Here is a 26060-nt window from a genome sequence, read left to right as displayed (position 1 = left end):
AGATTTTCTTTCAAATACAATCATTTTGGGGCTCCAAATAGTTCAAATGCAGCAAGTCCTCCAACTCATACGACCAACTAGATGTAGGGTGTTTGTTCAAGCCCTTATTACGACCTATAATCACGTATTAAAGTTTTCGACCTCTAGTGCTCCTGTTGACTGCAAACGCTGCGGAGGGTCGTTTATTCACAATTATAAAACGGTCAAGTCAAATCAAGCAATCTGATTGGTTCTTCTTAGCCGTGATATACTGAGCGTATACCACGGGTAGAATTGTAAGTTACGTTTCACAACAAGTCAGTATCCCTCCGCGTCTGAGAAAAACAGTATACCGTTGGGCTGAAAAGCAAACTGCCTGCAGTTTGCTTTTCATACTGGAACAAGAAATCAGCGGAGAAGTAACGGGGCAGAAACCCTCCTTTTTACGCAGCGGTCCAGACATAGACATCAAACAGCCAAACATATTCAGTGTGCAGTTCCTTTGGCATTAGGGCAGGGATATCTAGACACTTTCCGAGGTTTGACAAAATGAATTGTGCTACTTTTAAAGCAAGCAACGAAATTTTCAAATCTGTAATCAAAAAGGTCCGCAAAAACACTATCGACCAATCAGATTGCTTGATTTGACTCGTCAGTTTTATAAATATATTTACATTTCTTCCGTTACGAAACAAACTTACAAAGCATAAGATGGAAACATTTAAGATTAACTTCGACCTTCGGGGGGCTCTTACTATGGAGGAGTGGATTGAGCAGTGCCTGGACAGGAAAAAAAAGCACCTAAACGACGACATGCAGAGCTAGGTGAAGAGCAGGTAGACGAACTGGAAAAGTACCACCATTCAAAAGCTTTCTGATGCAGGTCTTGAAACAAAGCAGAGAAATTATGACCGTTAGTGGCCACAGGTGCGAAAGCTCTCTCCAGAGCTACTGGAAGCCGAATCTCGGGGACCGGAGAAAGTGGAGCAATATTCTCGCCACGCCAAGCAACAGCCTAGAACAACCTCAACCTATACAAGTGACCACGTAAGCCATTCTACTGATGCTGGACAGGTGTTCAGTGGATGCACAATAAACAGCAACATACACATTAATGTAAATAAACAGCCAAATAGTGGATCAACGCTCTCTGTCTAATATGTTCGCTTGCTGTTAGTGTTGTTGAATAGCGACCACCTCGCACTATGTTTTGTGCAGAAGGCAAAAGAGGGACTATTTTATTTTGAACATCGTTATTTACTAATACAAACTATTTAAATTAGAGTGTGTATTTTTCTTTCATATTGCCACACTTGGTAACCGTTTTATAAAAGCAATAGCTCACTTCAGGCCGTGATATGCTCATTATATCACAGCTAAGGGGGTTGTCGACCCTCCGCTTCGCGTCGGGCCATACCATGCCCCTTAGCTGTGATATAATGAGCATACACCACGGCCTGTCGTGAGCTATTGCTTAAATAACCGTCTCTGGAAAATCCTTAATTGTAGGATAGTTTGGCCATTGAAATGCTTTTTGATTAGATTTCTAGTGAGAAGTGTATATTGTACTTTTATAATCCACGTCCAGTCGATGTGTAGGATCTATAGTTTGATAGATAATACGAAGATGATTTGAGGTCTCGCCAGGAGAACGTGTAACGGCAAAGTTATCATAATAAAACCGTATTCCCCTAAACTAAAGTACTCATCCACTAAAAAACATCAGTTTATCCTTGTTAATTACACAACATTAATTGGTTTAAATTGTGTACAATGCTTTTGTGTTTTTCCCATAGGTTTTTCCCTTTCGATTCTGAGAGACATATTTATTTTGATAGGCTAAAACATTGAACTACCCATAATCCCCAGCTATCGTTGAAGCTCGGTACTTGGATGTTTTAGCCGCAATGCACGTTGGGATATGGTGTTTATGCTATGTGAAATCCGAAAACATAAAGAAAAAAACCCAATATAATACTTTATTCCGAGTGTGCTTGCTTTTCTCTTTGAAAGTCATCACATAACGGCATTGTAATACACGGTTCGGCTGCATTAAATATTACACATCTGCCGTAGTTCTTTATTTATAGAGCCCTGATGAGAAGACTTCAGGACAAACTGGACAAAATGCAGCAAATTGTTGTTTCTTATACGACGACTAGAGGTGATAAACTTTCAAATGAGACTGTAGGTCGTAATAAGCTGCTGAACAATCAACCTATTTGGTCGTTTTTTGGAGGAGGACACTGTTGAAATGGTACAAAAACTGGCCCTGAAATAATCATAATCTGAGGAAAATGTTTCTTCATGAACTCTTGGCCCTTGCTACTTGTCGCCCTCGTCTTTCGTCCCCATTCCAGTCTATCCAATAAAGGTAAACAAGCCAAAAAGGAAAAATATTTCACACCTCTGGCACTTTCCCACCGGGCAACCCTGAACATAAACCACCTCAACCACTTTTGATCGATGTACAGTTTCTCATCCAGGTTTAGGAATCTCATTCTGTTTGAACATCCCCTGTGAGACAGCCACTTCCATCAGAACACACCCACCAAGGTTCCGCAGCAGTTAAATGGCTGCATCACTACAGACAATCCATCACTGGGAATAGACACGGACACGGACAGGCAGTGAACACACCATTCTCCCCCCACACACATATCAGACATAAATCCTTGCCAGTGGCCCAGCAGGTAGACTTGTGTGTGTAGCTCCACAAAAGCTCAGAGTACCATGTTATATCAGGGATGCATGAATATTAATGACATTACTTGGAGCTTTCTTAAGCAGCTTGTTAGCTCTGACGTACATTCAAATGTGCACTGTTTGTACTGTTAATTTCACTACGAAGCTCCCACGCAAACAATTAAATGTAACACGCACAGTTGGGTTTGGGGTTCACTCTCAGACGTGCTTTGTCTGAGGAAACAGTGGATTTTCAAGGAATTATTGCAAATGTTTTGTTTGTGTAAAGCGTCCAACCTTTGAAATGCAAATAAGAGCCGCCAGAGCAGGCTGCTACACAAAGCTTTTAATGTAAGTACATGGACTGCAATATGAAAATACCCTTTTTGCTAAATCAAGTCATGAATTCAAATATCAAATAGACAAATAGCAGAAAAAGGGGTTCCTGAACCGAATGAAAGGGCTGATTATCAAGAGTGTTGTCTGGTTTTGCCCTTTGTTTCCGGGTAGAAAAATAAGAAAAGAAAGCAAAGACTATCAGGAAAGAAGGAAGAAGGGGGCATGAGGGATGGTAGGGATAAAGGATTAATAAAGGGGAAGGTAGAAGAGAGAAAGAAAAGAGGACGAGTGAATAGACACAATCAGGAAAGTATGTAAGAAGCAAAAAAGAAGGGAGGGTAAAAAGAGAGAAGGAAAGAAATAATGCAAGGCAGTGAGGGGGGGGGGGAACAAGCAAACAATAAAGAGGAAGAGGCTAAAAAGCAATTGGAAAAAGGAAATAAAGAGGATCAAGGGGGAAGAGAGTAAAGAAGAAGAGAAGGAAGCAAATGTATATGAATAAGAGGAAGAACCAAAGGGACGATTCAAAGGAAAGAAAGAAAGAAAGGAAAGGAGGAGGCACAGAAAGGAAACATAGGAAAGACAGAAAGGAGAGGAAGAAGCAAACTAGAGAAGGAGGCGAAAACAGGGAATGAAGGAACTAAATAATGGACAGAATAAAGGAAAGGCAAGAGACAAAGCAAAAAAGAAAGATGAACTATATGAACGGATACGAGAGAGCAAAGAAAGGAATGAAGCAAACAAAAAACTATTCAATTAGGAAAGGCATACGATAGAAGATGTATAAGAACAGAAATAAATAAATAATTTAACAAGTACGAGGGAGTGAAGGAGGAAACAAAATTAAGAAAAGTCCAAATGAAATGAAGGTTCCAATATTTAATTCAAATAAAAAAGCAGAGTCCGAAAAATATACCCTTCTGTCTGTCCTCTTCAATGTTGACTCGGGAGGACAACAGTTGCATGGTCAATGGGAGAACAGGTTGAACACATTTTCTCAGATATTCCCTTGCAGTCAACCATTAACCTCTGAACACAAACCCAGAGAGTGCACCTGGGTTGGGGGGGGGGGGGGGGGGGGGGGGGGGGGGGCAGGGGATGCCCTGTGCAGATATGTGAGCTGTAGCTGTAATCTCATCCAGGAATGAGATATGAGGCGTCAGCTCTGGAGCCAACATGGTGCACATCTGTCAGTCTGTCACCTTAACAGGAGGCGTGTGCGGCGGGGGGGCAGAGACGGCCCGCCGACAGCCAGCTGTTTAACTTAGACACGGGCGGCGGAGGCTGACAGCACCTCCGTTTCGAGGTGACAGCTACCACCTTTAGGCAGTTAAAGCGGGTCACCTATAGGTGCAGGGAGAGGGACGGGGGCGGGGTTCAGTCGGGGGAGGGTCGCTGCCTCAGGCGTCCTATTTTAATATTAGTTAAACACTGTTTAAAAACCCATGTAGTCCGTAGAAAATGAAAAGAGAAAATCTAATTGTATCGATTGCCAAATGAAAATATATGTATTGATGAAAGAGGATGTACCTTTTCAAACTTGTTGGTCATTTTATCTTTTTACTCGTTTCCTTCCAAATGGTGCTTTTCCAGTTTTAAGAGGAATACAAAAAACACAGATGTTTCAGTCATGCCTTTTAAGTGTGCAGTAGTTATGCTTCAGGGTTGAGTCATTTTAACATGTCACCATCAGTGAACGTCAGTCGATTAATCACCAGACGGAAAGCGGGTATTTTTAGTAAAGATAGGTGTTTTCAGATATGCCTCATCAGAGCCAAAGAGGCCTTATTAGGATTTGGGGCCGTTTCCTTTCCTGTTATGTGTTATACAGGTTTTGGTGCATGTAAATGGTCTGCAGTCACTCCAGTTCACAGTCTTTACACTGGCTCCTGTCTGTCAAAGAGTTGATTTCAAAATACTGCTGCCGGTTTATAAAGCAACATATATTTCTGACCAACTGCTAAATGATGGACCATCCAGATCTCTCAGGTCTTCAGGGACTGGTCAGCTTTCTGTCCCCAGAGTCTAAACTAAACACTGAGAAGCAGCGTTCAGTTATTATGCTCCAAATATCAGGAACAAACTCCCAGAAACCTACAGGTCTGCACCAACTCTGACTACTTTTAAATCCAGGCTAAAGACTTTTCTTTTTGCCACTGCGTTTGATTTAATCAAATAACTATTCATATCTTAAACGGCACTGTAACTTTTATTCATGTTTTATTATCTTTGTTTTTAAATGAGTGTTTCAAAATGCCATTTTATAATAAGTTTCTTCTGCACTATTTCATAATGCTCTTAATATATTTTTGTAAAGCACTTTGAATTGCCTTTTGTTGAAATGTGCTATATACTAGCCTTGCAAATGCTAAAATACCAAAGTTCCATCCAGAGTGAGTTTCTCTCACTCCCACCCTTCCTGAAAAAATTCCATTTGACTCCTTTGTTTACTTCCGTAACATAGACAATCACGCTTATATTGGCTAGCGCTACAACACATTGTACTTGATAGGCTAAGGGGCGGGACATCTCTAAGCGGTTGACCAATCACAACCAGCTAACCAATCAGAGGGTGAGAAGAGGTGCTGCAGCACACATTATTTAACTGGTAATAGACTTTCCAAAACATTTGGAAATACTAGCAAGCATGCTGTTGGATGTATGTATCGTATATATTGCATTTTCACTTAAATATAACCAAGATTTTAACCAAGAAGTGTTTTCAACTCAATGGAGACAACACCTCTTTGCTGTTGTGAGGTGAAAATATATACTGCATTTATGCTTTAGGAGGTTAAAGCATTGCAACAAAGTTGACAAATACTAAATGGAACTGTTTGGTCAGTTAAAGTCACGTATGATAACTACAAGTTATATGTGCTGGAAGAGATTGTTTATAGTTAAAGCAAAATTGATCAAATGTGTGCACGCCTTTTTCTTTACGACATCAAGTATTTTATGGCAAACCCCTTTTCCCCTGTAAAACTTCCACTTACAATGATTGTTGCCACAGATCCTGATACTGTAAAATAAAGCTGTCATCAGTTTAATAAAATCCACTTCTTCCAACAACCCTTTTGGGGCGAAGCATTCTCTGGATATTTATGTCACTTACTGCAGCAACTGCACATGCGGGCAACAAACTGTCATACAGTATAGAACTCAGAAAAGCTACACAAACCTGACGGGAAAATATACAATTCAAAAACAGTCCTGAGGGAAGTTGGATTAATTAATATTTTTTAGAAAAACATGTCCTAATAATTTCAGTTTTTGAAAAAATGAATTGCTCTTTTGTCAACCATTTAAGCTGATAAGTGTAAATATTGTGAAACATGACCTCAAATTTATGTAAAAGATTCTGTTCAGCCCAATAAAAAACTCAATATCTAAAACTAATACTGTGATTTACAATTTCTGCTAAATACACTACAATAAACTAATACATATTGGGATGGTGGCTCTCAAACACAGCAGAATCTTTCAAGTTGAGCGTTTAAATCAGACTTTCACTTACCTTGCACACATGTCAGAACTGTAAAACTGTTTATGACCCGTCCATAAAAGCCATAAATAGTCGATACGACTGTATGGCCATTGTTTTCATTGAAACCTGCTGTTAGACTCCACCGGTAAAAATACTTTTTGCTCATAAAACCACCAACAGAAAAGAAAGTAATATTAAAGCTCTTAAAGTCTGAACCCAATGACTGCGCTGGGATAATCGGCCAAGGGCACTCGACTGTGTGTGTGTGGGGGTGTGTGACTTTTTCTTATCAGGTGCGAGCGGAAAGCAGGTTGCGAGTCTTTTTCTTGGTCAGAAAGTGGATCTTACCGTAGGAGAGGGGGATGTCCAGATCGCCCTGCCAGGACATCTGCCCCGATTCGTCTATGGAGTGCTGCGCTGTAAAAACACAACAACAGGCCTCTTGTTTACAGCTCGTTCTCACCCCAACGCCGCTTCGGATTCATTAAAAGTCCAAAGGAAGACAAGAGCGGAGAGCACTACTACCGTGCCATGCTGTGTTCACACTGGCGGAAGTGTTACTTTGTCATTGGAAGTGTGGATTTAATCACAGATAATAAATGTGTGCGTGTGGACTTTGCAAGATGTCACTTCAAGCCATTATGTATTGTTATGTACAACTTCCACTGAGCTGAAACAAAAGTCCCAGTCACGTTACTGTTTTCTTTTTTACTACATCCATTTGGCAGAGGGAGAATGACAGCATGACACAGTGGCTTTGTGAGTTAAATTATTGTTATTCTGAATTTGGTTTTCAGGACACTGTGAAGTGAGGAGGATGAGGTTGAGGATGGGCTTGGAATCTGAATGCGATAGGGACCATGCAGCGTAATATAGTTGCAATACAGAGCATGAAACTGATGAGCTGCACAGAGAGTTTATAGCAATTACCTTTCAAGTGGCCACGTCCCAGTGTCACAAACCCAGAGGAGATGAAGTTGTGCATGTCTTGGCCTCCGCTGCGTAGATTTTCTTTTCCATAGTGTCCTGATGAGACAGAGCAAAAGCGGAAAATGAATATTTCAGCAAGATGGCATAGAGGTTATACAGTATGTTGATAAACCCTTCTCATAGAGGCGAGGACAGAGAAAACCATCCGTGTCCTTGGGATATGACTGGTTTAGACTTGGTGACACATTTATAATATTGGATAGTTAGTGAACCATATCTGGCCAGAAGATGGCTAACATTCAAGCGAGTAAGATGAAGAGTGCTGTGCGTTGAAGCTAAAACAGTGGTACAAGAACTTCCATGTCAGTCAATTATGTCATTGGGCATAAAAATCCTTTTTAACATTGACTTCCATTGGGGAACAGATGCTTATAAATCAGTGGATACATGCTTTTAGGTGAATTAACTACTTTAGACAATTGCCAGAAGATCAAGGGATGACCCAGGTATTTTAGTTCTCGAGAGTCAGGCCATTTTGGCTTCACGCGCCACTGACTAGCTCTCCTTGGAATGAATGGGGACCGGTCTCCGACGCTGTATCCAGTTCTCTTATCGATACATTCATATATAAGGGTTAGGATTAACCCTGTTAGAGGCAAACTGTGGTAATTAAAACCGATGGCCAAAACATAAAGGCTATTTCATTGAACAACGTCCTGGAGAGCCCCAAGTTTCTTTGTATCATTAAAGATATTTTCTAACAGAAAATCTGAAGTGGTCACACAGAATTTGTAAAAAAAACAACGCAACGCATTGTTAAACTCAATGTAAAGATGGATTCACTTCAGCAACATGAGCAATGATGATCGTTTTGTCACAAGGAATTCACAAAGAAATGTCACCAATTTATAATCTTGAATGACTGGGCCTCAGCACTGACAAGAATCTGTACTCAATTCTCTGGTCATATCTGCCATGATATAAAGGAGTAGCCATAGACGAGGAGAATACTAAACAGGGCTGAAATGGCACCAGGGCGACTCTCCTATTGGATCTTTTTGTCAATATTTATCACTTAAGGATGCAAGAGATGCAATCTGCAGGTTTTAGGGTTTTCATATACCCAATTTATCAAACACTCCTCTCCTCACAGAAAGCAAAGTATTAAACATCATTGAAAAATAAAATAGCAGTGCTTTTGTCTCCTCAAAAGCAAGTTAATTGTGGTTGGATACACTTTGTTTTAGAAGGAATTAAACCCAAAGTCTTTCAGGATGCCGCTACACCATTTTGGATTTCCCCTGTGTTAAAAGACCACTCCGTAATGCAATTTGTACCACATCACTGCTAACTCCACTCTGAACCAGTGCTGTAATTGAGAGTGCGGTCTGAACACAAAGCAGGGAGACAAGGTGCCTGCCAGCACCCCTAAAACGTTCAATTGTCCTGTCAATCACGGACAAGTGTTACGAAGAAATGAAGGAATGTAGTGTCGGTGATAACAGCAACAAAGAAAGGTTGCTCTTTCAAAACTCTCCCCTCTTTCTCTCCGTTATCCCCTCTCTACATTAACTAGCGAACAGTGAAATGCCTCTTTCTCAAAGGAACCACTTCAAAGTCAATAACATCACTCAGACCTGTGGGCCTTGGGAAGCCGATATTGAACAGCATTTCAAATTATCATAATGAGAAGAAACACCTGGGACCATTAGAGATGGTCTTCATCACATCCCAGCTTGGCACTCAGGCCTGAGCCCCACAGCTCATTTGTTCCTTTTCATCAAACCCAAGGGATGACTACGAACTCAACTCGGCTAATGCGGGACCTTCGAAAGAAACATGAAAAGAACGGTACAGGGCAGTATCTATGCACATGATGCAGTACAGGCTTATACAGTATGTATGATGGCTCCCGGTGTGAAATACAGATGATATATAACCTCTGCATACTCCAAGGACAGTAGCGTGGAGCTGAGAGCAGGTAGCTGCAGACACTGATTGTGATATAAATTGATCCTACATCGCCATACATAAACCTATTGCCCCCTTATTATCTCTGCAAATGTTCCTCCAATTGCATTATCCACACTTCATAATGAAAGAATATCCCATATTTTCTTATAGAGCATAACCACGCTATTAAAGTTTTTCATCACACATGAAGGGCGAAGGGAGATAAAACGCAAATCTCTGGATAAAAGTTAAATTTATGAAGTAATATTCTAATTGGCCTTTAGGGAAAGTAAACAGTTAAGAGATAAATCTGCTCAAAAGTCATGCAGGGAAGGAGTTTATGTGAAAGTGTTCGTGTATTAAACATAAAAAGGTTTATCTTTAAAGAGGCCCTTTTAAGCTTGTGGGGGTTTTCCCTTCCCTGTTATGTGTTATATTTCTGCGCATGTAAATAGTATACCAAATCTAAAATCCCATAATTCCATTGAAGAGGGATTTTCTCTCCCCCCTTCAAGAGTGAGACTCTTTTTTTACAGTTGTGTGAACCTCTATGTTGCAGGTTTATATTCAATGTATTGACTGTCCAGGGACTACAGTTACAAAATAGCATGTTGGCTAAATCTGGAGCACTTCAGTTTTCAGTAATAAAAAGGATACTAACTGTATAGGACCAATTAAGTGAGCTTGTGACAGAACCAATATATTTTATTTTGCTTTATGCTGCTATGTTAAAAAATCTTTTCAAATCTATAATTTTTCTTCTATTAAATGGGATCTGTTGGTGTGACCCAAGAGATGTTTTCAAACTAAGGAATCAATGTAGCCGCCGGCTCCCCTCATAAAGGCCACCCAGCGAGATGAACTGCACCTTTCACAAAAGGATTTAAACATGAAATATTGATTGGAAACACATTTATTAAATATATATTTAATCCCTTTATTACCAAACCTTTCTATTTAATGAAAACCTTGAGGGCAAAGAAAATGCTGCCTGTAAATTCACCCTGAGCCTTCAATTACAAAATGCCACACTTTTTTTTTTTTGTGGCCAGCTGTGCCTTATTTATGTTGCTGAAAATTAAAAAAACGAAAATATTGGTACTGCATAATAAAGCAGAAGCTGTTTAACAGAAACGTCTAAATTGTGCTATTCATCTATTCGGCTTTTAAAATGTACTTACTTTGAAAAATAGAGACATCCTCTGCATATTGTAACTCCCTGCTCTGAAAATGGGTAAGGGCTGGGGGTTAGTTTTCTGCTTTGACTATAGGACATGTCGTCATCATTCTTCACCACCAGTTGAAGAAAGTACATGCACTCAAGTACTGTACTTAAGTACACATTTAAGGTACTTATACTTTACCAGAGTATTTTCATTTGAGAATACTTTATGCAAAACAACTATAATTATTTAGTAGTATCTTTATTAATCCAGATTTTAACACACAATACTAAGGGTAAACTTTTAAAATATGATTATTTGATATGGATTAAACCATCCACCATTATATATAAGACATTAACACCATGAGTGGGTTAACAGAAAATGAATTGGAGCAATTTTTGGTTGAAAAGTTTCCAGCTTATTAAATGTGAAGATGTGCTGCTTTTGTTTTCAAATATTTAAATATTATTTTAGTTTTGTCTGCAATGAGTACTTTTACTCCTAAGTACATTATCCTAATCATACTTAATACTTTTACTTAAGTACCATTCTTGATGCAGTAATTCACTGGGAATTGAGTATGTTTACAATGTGGTGTTAGTACTTTTACTCAAGTAAAGAATCTGAATCTTTCTGAACTTGTTCCACTACTGCTCACCCCTAACCTTAACCTTACCTTGATTCCAACCTTAGTTTTAAAACAGAGTTCAAACTGAATGGGCTTTCAAAGTGAAAGATTGACAAAATGTAAGAACATTTTAGTAGTAACACTGACATCTACTAAGAGAAGCCAAAACAACGGTTATTTAATACCCATAAATTGTCTTTTGAATGCTTTAACCATTTCTCCACCAAAAGAAACTGTCATCTCCATTATTAAATGAACATCACAGTCAGGAATTGGTCACAAAATCTGACTCACGTCCTCCCTGTAGTGCCTCCATCCCTTCCTTTCTGAAGGGTTCTCTGTTCAAAAGCATTCACCCCTGCAATGTGACATCCTACTGTGCATGCCGCAAACAATAGCAGGGTGACATGACAAAGATTGGACAATTAAGACATCTTTTCTGTGGGCGCTATATCCAAAACAATGATGTGTGGCTTTGTGAATCACACAGGGTGACGATGTTTGCTTATTCTCCAGGCACTATGCTCTACACTGAAGTTACAAATATGACTACACAGAAATGAGAACCAGGCAAAAGCGCTGTTTACACAAATCTAAAAAAGGCCATGCACTTTGAATAAAATAGCCTGTTCCTTTTCTGAAACCCCATATGCTCTCAGAGATGTAATACTAAAAGTCTAGGCGACACATTACAGCTCATTACAATGTATTTTCTACATGCTTATATGTGGATGATTTGGAGCGTGTGTGATTGCAAACTGGTAACATGTTATTTGGTATTGGCTATATTGGTTGCTGAACATTTATGTATATGATGTTTCTTCAAATGTCTTTCCATTAAATTGGCTGCCAATCACTCTGGGTAGTAAGCTGACATCGTCCTTCTTTTATGTGTTGGGGGGAGCGATGAGCTGTGGGTCTTCATTGACACCCCCAAAGCCTCCCACCACAACCCGAGTTTGTGGTAACTTGATCTAGTATTATGGCATATGCTCTCAAAATAGAGTCATTTCGATGTTATATCTCGAGGACCCACCAGTCTCAAAGATGGGCCTTTAACAGCAAGTAATACAACATGTTATGAGGTCCCATCACTTTAGTTCATCATTTGCATTATGGTCCAGGCTTACAAAAACTAATGTGCAATAAAAACAATACATTACCAGCAGGAGGAGCAATGGAGCACAGCTTTCACGGACTATACAGCGTGCACTAAAAAACACATTGCTTAAATTGCCTACATTCACCATCAATAACGGTTGGATATAAGAGGTTCTAAAGAAACTTCCCCAAATCTCAAAATAATTCCTCTCATTTCTCACTTGACATTTTGAACCTGGGCAATGTTAAAAAAAAAAGACAGATCGTTGACCAAGAATGAGGTGTTCTACTTGGTTGGGCAGCTTGATTACGAATGTTTTAAAAGTCACTCGGCTGCAGAAAAGTGAGGAAAGTGTCTCACATCCTGCAGTTCAGTACAGTCTGTAGCTCTCCACTGACACATTCCCTCCATGGTGGTGGTGGTGGAGAGGAGGGTGGACGCAGGCCGGGTGACACAAGAGTGAAACACAACACTGTTGAATCTGGGACACCATACTAAGGGCACTTAGCAAACGACTTGATGCCTAGAGCGGGGATCTGGAGCCCGACCGGATAAAATAAGAGGAACATTGTTGCACGACAGAATTAGCACTGCACAAAAGCTTGCGTCTCCCGCAGAAGATGATCATTTACATCTCCATTTTGTGCCAGTGCTGAGTAGGCTTATAGGAGATGAGAATGTAGCCATACCCTTGCCCTTAATTCTCCTAGTACTTTCTTATGTGTTTCCTTTTAAAAAAAGATTGAGAGGAAAAGCTTAAGATTCACAGCCCGTCCAGCTATATCCATGGACATGAATCAAAGCGAAGGGGGGCTTTATTATCGTAAAAAATAAAGTTGGATTCCTTTTTTTATGGGAATGCAGTAGAAGCCACATACAAGACAGGTCACTTGGCCTTTAAAACATCTGTATAAGACCTGAGCAGTGTCACCTACCGTGGTTCGGTGCCTTGGCGTGAACAGGTGTGTAGTGATTCTTCAAGGTTCTGACCGGTGTCTCGTCTTTAGGTGACCCGTCCATCGCTGCAATGTTCTCGTGTTCATACTGAGATATTGGAACTGGTCCTTGTTGCCTCAGGATGTCTGCCAGGGCTCTGGAAAGCAATCAAACAAATATAAAATATTTAATTGTAATTAAAGAAAATCTCTGTACACTGAAATGTTTCCCTTTCCCATTTACCTTACACTTTTTTCATCATGTTCCCCTAAAGGTCTTTCTAATTTATTTATCTACGGATCCAATTTGAATCATAGAGGAATGAAGAAAGGCTTAGAGAAAATCCAAATTATAACCAGAGTCACAAGAGAGTTGAATGTTCAATAGTGCGGTACACAAGGTACAGGAGAGTCCTATTATGTGAGCCGGACTCGCGCTCAGGACACATTTATTAGGAGTCAAGTCAGTGTCTCTTCTTTGGGGCCAGTAAATACAGCAAAAGCAATATTTTACCAACCCCAATTCCAACATTTGAAGGCACAGTGTCAGCCTGTGTGATAGAGTTTCTGAGTTTTCTTAAAGGAAATGAAAGGAGAATTTAACTGTGTCAAAGTCAACCTAAAGCAACCACACATTCTAGTTTTCCATAACTCTGTGACTTTGGGAGATATGCAGTATATAAATAGCATTTTCCTTCCAGGATGAGCACACTTTAGCCGTTTCTTTTTCGCAGACAGGGGCGACCTGATTTAGCATCGTCCCAGTTGGCTGCTACGTCGTGTGCAGCAAGAGCTACAGTTGTTTGCAGAAACAGGACCAACTATCAACATGTGTTTTAAAAAGAAAGTGTAACATATGGCCGAATAAGTAGAAACTACTTTATAATCATGACCACTGTATTGTTGGGGTCAACACTAATACACATTTTCAAAGTTATTATACCATCTTTGACAGCATAATGGCCAATTCAAATGTTTCAAAAGCGCCCAATCTGGATTAATTAGCCGCTGAAAATAGTCCCCAAACAAATTCACTATCTCATCCTGTTTGATTAACATCCGCTTACATGACAGTGCCAAGCTATTTGAAATGAATGAATGAATTCTATGTTGATGAAACGTTTGTTAGGGTTTATTTCTCATGTCTGAGTTGGGACCATAGGTTGGTACTGTGGGTTGGGAAATCACAGACAGAAATGGACTCAGGCGTTGTTGGTTTTGTTCCTTTTTGGGGATTTATTGACCAAAGAAATGTACTTCCAACCTTTTAAGATAAGGCCAACATATTTTTCAATCTAATGAAAAGATGAGAAAAATAAAACCTATCTTTACTTTGTGGAAATATTATGTAATGAAATGGAAGACATTGATGCTCTGACATCTATCCTTTGGTGATACCAGTGTACTACCAAATGTAAGCTTAAATCAGCGGGTATTAAAGCATAATCTACTAATACAATCTTTGGGCTTAGTTGCTCTTATGCAATGAACTTTCAGTCATTTGCCCATTCAGTCGTCTTGCCTTTTAAGTCAGTTTTTCAGTCCTGCAATCAGAGAACAAAGCATTATTCACACCACCTAGCCCACAAAAATTGCATCTGTGGAGAGTGATCAATAGAGCCTGTTCAAACCACTGGCTTTAGCTCTCACTCTGCATTTCTTGTTCTCGGTGAAGGTCACAGACCGAAACCGCAAAGGTCTGCCAACAGCTCAGTATTCTGCTCACAGTCCTCACTCAGACGCAGAGGTAAGAGTCTAAATTACAATGGAGAAGTAACCACTTTTAGGAGCAGACCCTTGCCAAATAGAAAGCAAATCCCATGTTCCACTACTTCTTCTTGGTCACGGCTGTCAGCATGAATGGCTCTGAGGTCTATTCAAGCAGAAATCATTACGACAGCTCTATGTGCCAAACGGTAGGCAATATAAAAATAATCATAAAAAGGATAAATAATAAACACTATTGAGCACTCAGCAAGCCATGCCTTCTCATTTAAACAACCTCTCTCTAAACCCTTATGGCTTCTTCTCATAATGAAGTGGGATCATAAGCAGATCCACTTGAAAGTATGCCCTGCAAGAATTGTAGCTGAGTAAGAAGTCATAAACTTCACCATCTCTTCAGAGCAGAATTGGAAAAAGCTCTGCATCATGAGCTGTATTGTTTTTTTTTGTTGTTTCAAATGAAATACTGTATTATAAAGTCTCATGAGTCCATAAGGATATTAAAAGTTGACTGTGCCAACTTCTGAAAAGACACTCAGAGCGATCACTGGAGCTTGAATTTGATCTATGTGTGATTTACTAAAGGAGCTCCTTTGTGTTGGGTTAGAAATTGGACAGCTTTCCTTTCTTATCATCAGGACCGTGTGATTTTGTTTCTCAGAAAGCTGAGTAATCCTTCTAGACATTTTTTTCAAAGCAGCAGGTGTCAAAATGTAATGACCGCGGCATAACAATGCTCAATTATCTTTATATCCTTAAATCTACGCAAGACGTCCTCCTCTGGCCCAGAATACAGTCTGGCTAATGGCAGGTGACTCAAGTGACTCTTTGATAAGGGCAATGACTAAGTGACTGTGATTTTGTCCTCCACCAGCGGGTGGCAAATTGGAGTCAGACCTAATCAAAATCTAAAACCCATTTATACCTTTTAAATATTTTTCAATGTCTGCTTTGGTGTGGGTGGATCGTATCCCAGCGTGCATCACGCACAAGACAGCCTGGGAAGTTAAGGTCCAGCGTTGTACAGCATAGAGAAGCAGTAAAGGTCTTTAAACTGCACGAGGAAACCAAAGGCAACAGGATGAAAACATGTATCCTGACCACTGAGCCACACTGAAAATGTATAAGCCCACACAAATAATCGTATAAACCAAACACAAACCTTAACATAGGCTTTTCTACACATTACACACAACTCAATGCCAGAAAAGGTACTGGCATTTGTTGTAAAAGATACAAGAAAGCTGCCCGGAGTCCTACAGCCAAGGTGGCCATCTTTGAATTACTTTGGTTGACCTAATACATTTGAGCTATTGTAAAAGATCAATTAAAAGCATAACATACTCACATTTTGGAACTTAAAACCAACAAATGTTTTTAGTTAAAAAAATTACAAGTATTTGATATAGCTCAATGACAATATTCATCCACCTTTAAAGCCTCGAAAATATTTTAGTTTTTTTGCGTTTTTTTCTCTGGTTTGAAGTGGGCGTGGCTAAAATGGGAAAGTTATGCTCACCGACCAGATTCTGCACCATTTAGATAAAAAAATGTACAGTTAGGCGGTTGCTTGCTTGTTGTAAGCCTTCTGTCAATCAAAGCAAGCCCACACAGTTCTTAAGAAATTACTTTGGATTTCATACCAAGTTTTACAATAACTGCCTGAATGCAGCAATAACTCGTGAAATCTCTTGGCATCATTTGTAGTGTCATAAAATCCTTTATTCTTCCATGAAGCTTATCAACAGCTTCGAAGAGCATCATTTAGTGATTTGATGTTTCTTTGGCAAGCAATGAAGTTGCAGCATAAATCTATAGAGACACAATCAAATCTTGACTCACAAGGCTCTTCCGGGTGTTTTGTTTCAGGACACAAGTGCAGATAACGCATATAATTGCCAACATTAAGAAACCATTTTGTGTTCTGATGGTGGTGGAGATATGTTGCCTGGAGTCTGCTCTCTACATCATTATGTAGCAATTTGTTCAGCTGGTGCCTGAAATGGCCAAAGGATGGGTTTTTATGTTGCTTTAACGCTTATCAAGCAATTCACTGACCACTACTGGTGCCTTGAGGATTTAGAAATATAGACAGAAGAGACCACTCCCATCAGGATGAATGTGATCACTCATATGGCTTTCAGTGGCATTTACTCTATCCCTCTAGGGTTGAACGGACACAGAATACCCCGCGCTCTCCCTCCTGGGATTGACACAGAGTGGGTTGTGTATCATGGAAAGGTATATAATCTTGACATTTTTGACGGTTAGGCTCCGGGGAGCAGAGTAATGGTATGTGCTAAAGGTCATGAGCTTCAATGAACCCATGATATTGAGGCTGTAAGTTATTTAGGCTGCAGTTGAGGATGGATCTTTACTTTATGGCTATTGTAGGGAACTGTTTTTACACTCAGAGAAAAATGGGATCAACTCACTGGTCAAATGAGTGCTAAACAGTATGTATATATATATATATATATATATATATACTATTGTGTGACATTATTTTTCTCAGATAATAGCATTTCGTTTTATTGTAAAAATAAGTACAAGTTATTTATACACTGGTTACCTTTATGTTGTGACATTATGCTCTGCATAGACATTTTATAAGGTTTTTTTCAGCAAATTCTTACCTGTGCACGTTCATTTCCTGAGGGGGCTTGGTGGCTTTATCATAGGCAACTTTAGCAGTTATCCCAATCGCAATGATGAGCGCTACGACCCCGCAGGTGATGTACACCGTGGTGTTGGTCTGGTCTAGCTCCGGGTCGTAGGTATCACCTGTTGGCGCCGGGGAGGGGGGCTGGGTTTTGATCCAGTCCGGGGTGTTGATGTTGGTGCAGATTTTCTGCTCCAGCCGCTTCCCCCGGTCCGCGCAGCAGAAGCGCAAGAAGCAGCTGCCGCAACAGAAGCGGTGATCGGTGTTGTTGCAGCTGAACTCTTTGTCTAACTGCCCGCTCACGTCGTAGTAGCCCAGGCAGGTGTCGTGCTGCACCGTGGGAGCCTGGACCTGGGTGATCTTCCCCGGGACGGCCACGGCCAGCGGGACCGCGGTGGTGCTGCCGTTCAGGTCCTTCACCTTTGGCTTCCTATTTGTCGGGGTTTTGCTTCTTTTGTTGTTGGTGGCGGTGCACAGGACATTCAGGGGGTCTAAGTAAATCAAAAGAAGCAGAAGGTGTTTTATCCCCATCATTTGAGGACTCGCTGGTGTCTGTTCTTTGGCCTCCACGCACTTCTGTCTGCTCTCAGTATCACTCTTCCACTTTTTACCGCGTGGAGCTTCTTGCGGGCTTCTTCATCGCAGGTACTCCTGTATGTGCCAAGCTGTCACTGACGCTCTTATATGCTTTGATGTGGTATAATTTGCGCTCTTTAGACACACAAAGCATCTTCTGACTTTGTCATACAGTGTAAATCTGTTTTCTTAAATAAAAGTTCGCTATTGCCAAATGTCCTCTTCAAATAGGGGCTGCAGAGACGCGATGAAGACGCGATGTCCTCTGAGAAATCTTCACCATGAGCTGTTGAGCTTGAGTATCGAGGGTCGTAGTTACCCTGTGGAGAAGAAAAGCATGTAGAGAGGGATTTAGTTGATCAAATAGGACTATATGATAGGTAAAGTTTCCACGAGGAACTTTTTTAGCAAGCTGGCATTATAAAAATAGACGAATTTGGATCCGTAATTGCCACAAACTGGACTCATTGTAGAGCTAAACACACTCAGCACCTCGGACAGCATCCGAGTTTCCATGTGGCTTTATGGATGCAAAGTAAATCAATTTCAAGTTTATTTAGTCTTTGAACATAAAATAGGTTGTTTAAGTAAGTGATAGACACAGTCAGGGTTCCTGGTTTGCACTGGAACTACACATATTCTGCCGTGGAGCGTTGTTTCGTCTCATTCACCTTTATTTTACGCATTAACTTTCTTTAATCCGACTTCCAGTGTGGAAACGGAGCATTAACTTCTATTTACTTTCTCAAGAGATAACACATTAAATAGTCAAATAAAAAAGAGAGAAAGGGAGAATATGGAGACGACTTACCGGGTTAACGGTGGCCGGTAACGGGGTTGTCTCAGCCACTGCCACTGAATCAAAGAACCTCGGCAAGACAAGAGGCAAGACCTCTCTCTCTCTCCTCTCCGGCCCGCCTCCATCTCTCTCTCTCTCTCTCTCTCTCTCTCTCTCTCTCTCTCTCTCTCTCTCCATCGTCAACCTCTACTCTCCACGCACGTCACATATTCAGGTTCCTCAGTTAATTATCAATCGGCATCTCTCCCCCAATGCTGCTTCCCTCGATAACTCGCGGTAAAAAGCAGAAAGATAACAGTGTATTAGAAGTTGTCAAGAGGCGAGGCGCTGCTGTTGGTGTACATTCACGCATCAGTGCGCACACAAGCTGCATCCACTCACAACTCACCAATCACGTTCTCGGTGCGTGTGTGTATGTGTGTGGGCAAATGTGTAAATTTGTTGACTTTTAGAACTATAAATCAAATGCCATGCAGTGCAGAGGGAGCGCTGGAAGGGATTTGGTTGCTTAAAATGTACTAGTGCAAATTTTGTTTTTCTTTGTGACATTCAAAGTTTGTTTTCATGGTTTTGGAAATAAGCATCTACAAATGTCACATATTTAAGGATCCAATCAAAATAACGTTATTCTGAAAAGTCTGATTCAAAGGTCAGAGTAATTTATTTTGCAATTAAAGGTGGTTCCCATAATCTCTTGATTCTCTGTTTTTGGTCTAAGTATAACCTTGAGTTTGAAATTGTACTTTATTATATTATTATTATTTAAAAGTGGGGTATGTAATTCTGGAGAAAAATGGAGTTCGCTAGAATTTGAAACTACCAGCCGAAAAAAATCTGCCTCTTCCTTCAGACTTCCTTACAGAGCCCCTCCTCCAACACACACGAACGCGCACATGACAAATGAGGGCACGAGATACATTTGTGCACAGATGGAAGGGTGACAGGCAGGTAGGCCATCCAGTTATTTTTAGCCGGGCCGGCTAAAATGATTGGCCGTGCTTTTTACAGCGCTACGGCTTCTACAGATGAAATGTTGTTAAGTAGGCTATTTATTGTCAAAGCATTTAATATATTCATATTGTTTCTGAAATAAATTACATAGGACCCCACCTTTAAGTAACTTTATGATGTTCTAGTCTTTTTACAGGATTTGTTTTCATCCTGTGAGTTCTTTCTATGATTTTCACAATATCTAGAACTCTAAACTTTAATTTTAAACGTCACTTGAGTCTCCAAACTTATTCACAAATCGTGGGTTTAATTGAAGAACTCAGGTTATCTGTACAAAATAAATGTACATTGAACACGTCCTCTTGTTTAATCCAACCTCAACATTCAATTAATTTGTATGTTTGTTCCTTAATTTGAAGGTCTATCTCACAAGGGCATTTAAAAGGAGAACTTTGGGATTGAAAGAGAGTAGTTATTTTTCACATTGAAAGAGGTTTAATAATATTCACAAATGAGTTTGAACCCGGTAAATCTGGTTGTACCAGATGGTGTAAATGAGAACATTAAAAATACCAGGCAGGTAATTTGACAGTGAAAATGGAAACCATGTCAAATTAACTTTCAAATACTTTGCTGTCATTGCTTCAGCTCTCCTGTCCCCATTCACTCAGTTATTACCTGACGCGTCAAAGCTCATCCATCTGGTGTGCAGACTCCAACCACTGCCCATATGTATTTGTCTTAGCTGGCCTGAGTGCTGTTTGATCAAGGTGAATGTTGTTTGACCAAGGTCTGCTGTTATTTCTTTTTATGGCACGGGGGTTTGATGTAGCCCCCTTGGCACAATGTAATTATATGTATTGTTCTCTGCAACACCGACCTTATCAAAGTTACTGATAGTATGAAAAGCCTATGTATTGTAATATAACTTAACTTTTCCTTAGTGGAAACAGAAAAAAAGTAGCCTCTAGAACTAGCTCAAGACATAACCCAACATTGCAACAGTGAAATCCGATGGCAGCGGTAGAGCTTTGGACGCAGGTTGCATGTGATTGTCTTAAAGATAAGGAGTTCTCTCAGTACTTCACACCCCGAACATATACTGCAGAATATATGTTCCCCTTCAGTAGCTTTACAGTTTATATTAAATATTAAAACCCAATACTTCATGTTTTATATGACTACACCATTCCCAAAAACATATTTTATACCTTGTGGGTTATTTCAGGAAAAGACACTTTTTAGAATTTAGATATCTTCTTTTTTTAAGAAGCTTTAGTACTACCACTAAATCGCAAGGCTATACGGCATGAGTTCAAAATATCCTAAAGCATGTTGACTGGTAGATAGTTATACTATGTTTGACGAGCACAAATACAACCAACAAAGAAAGCTCACCCAGATGAGATGATGAGGAGATGTGTAATCCAAAGTGAATTAGGTATAAAAGGAACACCTATAATTGGACACTTTAGCACTTACCCTGAGACTGCGACTGAGATGACAATGCCAACGACAATGAAGATGACAACTGCAATCTTGCCAATAGCTATGACAACAACTATCAATCATACATAAAAGAGGAATAAATTAGGGAAACATTATACTAAATAACTATGTATCTTTTATTGTTAGTCATCATTCTAATAAAATATCTTTTCTAGTTTAAAGTACAATAGCTAATATACATGTGTTGACTTTGATAAGGAATTAGAAGTTAACATATTTTGTATTAAGGGTTACTTATTTTCCCCAAAACAGTTGTGAACCATTGTTTGATTTCTTCTGTAGCCAATATACCACTGTGGCTCAAATACTACAGACATAGGAACGATTATAGCGACTTAAATTGGTCATTAAAAGTTATGATATCACAGCGTTTTTTTATATTAAACAGATGGTTTAAAAAGTCATCCTGATTCCTGGTTGATTTATCCTTTTACTTCTGGACTTTAGTTGCACTTTATCTCGCACTGCTAATTTCAAACCCCCAGACAGAAAAGGAAGTGGACATTAATTGCCCAACCATACTTTACCGCAGCCATGTGATCTTCTGAACGCAGGCCTCAGAAATAAAGTGTGATCAACTCCACTGTGCCTCTGACAGCGCTGTACAGATAATATGACAAGGAGGCAAGAAAAAGGGCATGGAGGTTTTGATGAATGTCTTTCCACACTGGATGCTCTGGAAGTCAGCCTTTGCAAATTGGCCCTCCGTTCCTCTGTCAGTCAAAATGGCACATCAGATGGCATGTTGAGCACAAAGGGAAGAGCGATTGTCTATTAGTGTTTAACAGCTCTGAGTGTGCAAAGCTGGCCTCAGCAAAAAGCGCTGACAGGTAACGGCGGGGTCGACATTGGCTGAAGAATAATGAGATCATATTTCCTCAGAACAATTAAATAATGAATGACGCAAAGAGATCTGGAGTTCAGAGGCGGCTTTCCACGCCAACAACACAAAACAATCACATGGGGAATGTAACATAGCTCTTAAGAGCGCTGTGGGAAGGCTCTTGAACGCACCTCGCCTTGTAATTGTCCCGTTGATTAGCATCACGGATATTTGCCCCACATTCTCTCTCTAGTATCTAGTTGGTCTATATTTTGTCTTTCAATCAGGGATTCTTTTATGTGGGTCTTGATTTGGCTTAGCTCAGAGCACCAACCAAAATGTCTGCCCCAGTTCTGGTGCAGAGGGGAATTGCTCTCCTCTGACACCGGGCCCTGTTCAAGGGTCCGTTTCTATAGACTTTGTTAATGAGCCAGGCAGTCTCGCCATGCTTCAAAAGCTCACAACTGCATGCAAATTGAATCTGACCACCATTTTGGTTTGACTGTGAGTCAATAAAGGGGCCGCACTATTGGAATTCTCTGGGCCTTGTTGCTTCCGATACCCTACACTTTGCCTCGAGACTGAAAGACATACACATAAAATACTTCTATAGGCTACTTCACATTAGGCCTGCAGAAAAACCTCCATTTGGAAGTAAACAGAATATAAAACATATTATGTTGTTAAAAGGTATGAGCATCAGACCAATAATAAGAGAGGTTTATTTGGGAACAAAAAAGTCAGTAAGCCCAAAGGGTTTCATATTAAATAAATCAATTATAGAGTCACAAATTAATTAGATTAGAGTGATTCCTTTTTTTTGGCAAAAAGAAAGTTATGCTCAGTGTGCAGGCTTTAAAATGTGCAATATAAAAACAGTTTTGGTTGTTCAGATTGTCCAAGTCAGATCATTTTTCAGTAGAAGGTCAAACTGTATAAAGTTAAATATTTTCTTAAGTGGGAACATTAATTTGTTTGGTTTATGTCTAACAACATGACTCCTGCATAGTGTCCTCTTAAAGTCCCACAATTATCAACTTTTTGTATTCTCCTATGCACCTGTGGATCTACAAGCCTACAGGAGTTCGGCTTTACTTTGTTGACCTGTGGAAAAGTTGGCTTGTTTTACAATATAAACTCGGCTGAGGGTCAATGTTTTGCTGGCTTGTAACCATTTTGTACAATATTTTGTTGTATATTCGAATCCCATTTGCGGTAAATCAGTTTAAACTACTTTGTCTAATAAGCTTAAGCCAACACTCACAAAGTTGTTCTCTACACTTGCTGCATTATATTAAACCATTCACAATCTTATCCATGCACATTGTAAGAAGGTGAAGTTGTGGTGGAAGTTCCTACTATGATTCTACAATGAACAAATAACTGTATTTCACTGTGTGTTTAGCAGCTCTATATGTTGCTAGCTAGCCAAGTAGCCAGTCTAGTTTGTGAGTTCGTTTTAATATTCAACATTAAAGTGAAGTAGGGCCGGCCCTCCCTACAGGCAGATGAGCTAGCTAACACTGCTAATACTGGCTTTTCACTTACAACATTAATACAAGATCACAGCCTAGATAGATAGCCGGCTAGGCATTAGCAGTCATGTTTAGCTCATGTTAATGGTTGAGGAGGTGTTATTTTCTGCAGTAGCCTGTAGAAGGTGGATTCAGAGTAAGTTTGGCATTGTCGTTGCACAAGCTAACAGGAGCTAAACATTAGCTACATTCGTGAAAGCTGTTGATTGTGCTACTTAAATAGATACAGGGGACACGTGATTGCCTCAAAGGGGAGTGGATGGGGATAACAGGAACAAGGAAACACAGCATGAACATCCCTAAAAACCTTGACATTAAGTTTAAGAAACATTATGAAATAACATGTCAAATGAAAAACAGGCATAACACATAACACTAAACGTGAATACAAATAATGATTATGAGACAAACTATTAAATATAGGCTATATGATATTTTAAATTATCAAATAAAATCATGAAATAAAATGATATCCAATAACACTCTAAGATAACAATAAGATTTATGGAATCGAAAATGTCATTATATATTTCATTATTATAATTACATTCTGAAAATGTCTCCAACAATTCTCCATGGAGTTCGTTCATTTATTTTTCATTTGACAGAATGTATCCATATGTTTAATACATTTTCATGTATGTATTTAAAATGAGAAGGAACTCTTTAATCAACTCTTTTCTTTACTATTTAAAAAAAAAAACATTTCAGTGATGGCTTCTCCCGAGAAATATGCAAAAACATTTGCACAGAGTTACAACAGCTTTTTGCACAGTGGGGAGAGAAAAAAAATGGGTTTTGATTGACAATTTTTATTGCAAAATGTTATTTATTAATTACAAGAGTCTCTTGAGGCAGAACAAAATATTGCAGTTTACAGATTATATTCAGAATGATGACAGGGTGTCGGTGCACTTTGACAGAGCTTGTTCAACTCTACTAACTCACCTGTCACCACGACTTTTAGTCCCATCGGGGAGAGATCCTGAATTATTTACCAAATATTATGTAAATGGGGAATTATTGCCATTTCTTTCATGGAGAGTGCTCCTCACACCCTAGAGGGTTTTTTTCAATTTGAGGAGACTAATGATGAAGTTTTATTGGTGTTCTTGATGCAGCTGGAAACCGTGTTATATTAACACCATCAATTAACACCATAAATGAACCCTTTATATTTCTTTCCAGGGAGTGTTTGCTTGATTTGGTACAAACAATATACATTCATGTATATTAATGACTTAAATATTCGGTCACTCACTACCTGACGTGCACTTTCACAGGTGAAGCTTGCAGCATTTAACAACTTTTGTAAAAATATGACCATATGTCCATATCGCTGCTGACAAGGGACCAATCCACCTGTCATCTCCTCACTCATGAAAAACATTGTTGTTTTAAAACAGTTTCAACAACATGCACTGTCTTAAACAACTAGATGGGCACTTGGCGAACATTTAAGTCCAAAATGCAGGTTTCCGTAGGTAAAAAAACATAATATGTATATCCAAGCTTTGATCCAATCTGTTAAAAATGAATAGTATCCTCCTAGGACCATGTTACACCCTTCTGCTAAGTTTCATTAAGGGCGAGTATTTTTCCGTGGTCCTGCTGACAAACAGACAAACAGGCCTAACCAAAAAAAAACCTTCTTGGCGGGCGGAGGTAAGAAAGACGAACAAAACAAAACAGAGAGGCAGCAGAAATGATGTGCATAGTGGACGTCCCAAAATAATTCCACTCAAAGGGTATGTAAAATAATATACTCAATGCAACATAACCACAGAGCTTTGTATCTGAATGGATGAACCAGCAGAAACATATTAGAGGGCACTAACAAGTTGCAGACACTGACAATGGGTTTTTCACACCCATTTCACACTGTGGTTGGTCAGCTGTGCCGAGGTGAGAAAGCAAGCCAGTGTTTGACCTTCTCTCTGTTCAGCTCTCTTTTTCCATTTTGCACAATTGTTTAGCTTTCCATACACAAAACAATTGTTTTTCTCAGCCTTTTGGTTCGTCGATTCAGAATATCGATGAAATCTGTGTTAAGACAACACGTCCTTATAACATTGTTTTTTTTAATATAACCTGATTTTTTGGGCAAAGCTTGTGTTTAGCTCACACATGGAGATGGTTAGAAAGGCACTATTATGCTTTTTGGGGTTTTCAATTTCCTGCAGTATGTTATATAGGTTTTTGTACATGTGCATGGTCTGCAAAGTCTATATTCTCAAAAGCCCAACCATAACATAGTGACATCATTATGTAACACT

General features: G+C 39.6%; 1 protein-coding gene across 3 annotated transcripts in view; it reads right to left on the bottom strand.

Annotated features, from left to right (window-relative positions):
• The window catches only part of shisa6 (shisa family member 6), an 82181-nt gene extending 63047 nt beyond the window's left edge, over window positions 1-19134 (bottom strand). For all 3 annotated transcript variants that reach the window (XM_079646067.1, XM_079646068.1, XM_079646069.1), the window contains exons 1-5: window positions 18979-19134; window positions 17566-18487; window positions 13205-13362; window positions 7421-7516; window positions 6839-6907 (exon numbers count right to left, since the gene is read on the bottom strand). In XM_079646067.1, the coding sequence (XP_079502193.1) occupies window positions 6839-6907; window positions 7421-7516; window positions 13205-13362; window positions 17566-18125 (883 nt within the window). In that variant the 5' untranslated portion in view covers window positions 18126-18487; window positions 18979-19134. The remainder of the gene's footprint in view (window positions 1-6838; window positions 6908-7420; window positions 7517-13204; window positions 13363-17565; window positions 18488-18978) is intronic.
• Between the last annotated feature and the right edge of the window lie 6926 nt (window positions 19135-26060).

The sequence above is a fragment of the Notothenia rossii genome (assembly GCF_949606895.1).
Source record: "Notothenia rossii genome assembly, chromosome: 8".
In the NCBI taxonomy this organism is placed as follows: Eukaryota; Metazoa; Chordata; class Actinopteri; order Perciformes; family Nototheniidae; genus Notothenia; species Notothenia rossii.
The sequence above is the reverse complement of the archived record's forward strand: the minus strand, read 5'-3'. Positions and strand labels throughout refer to the sequence as shown.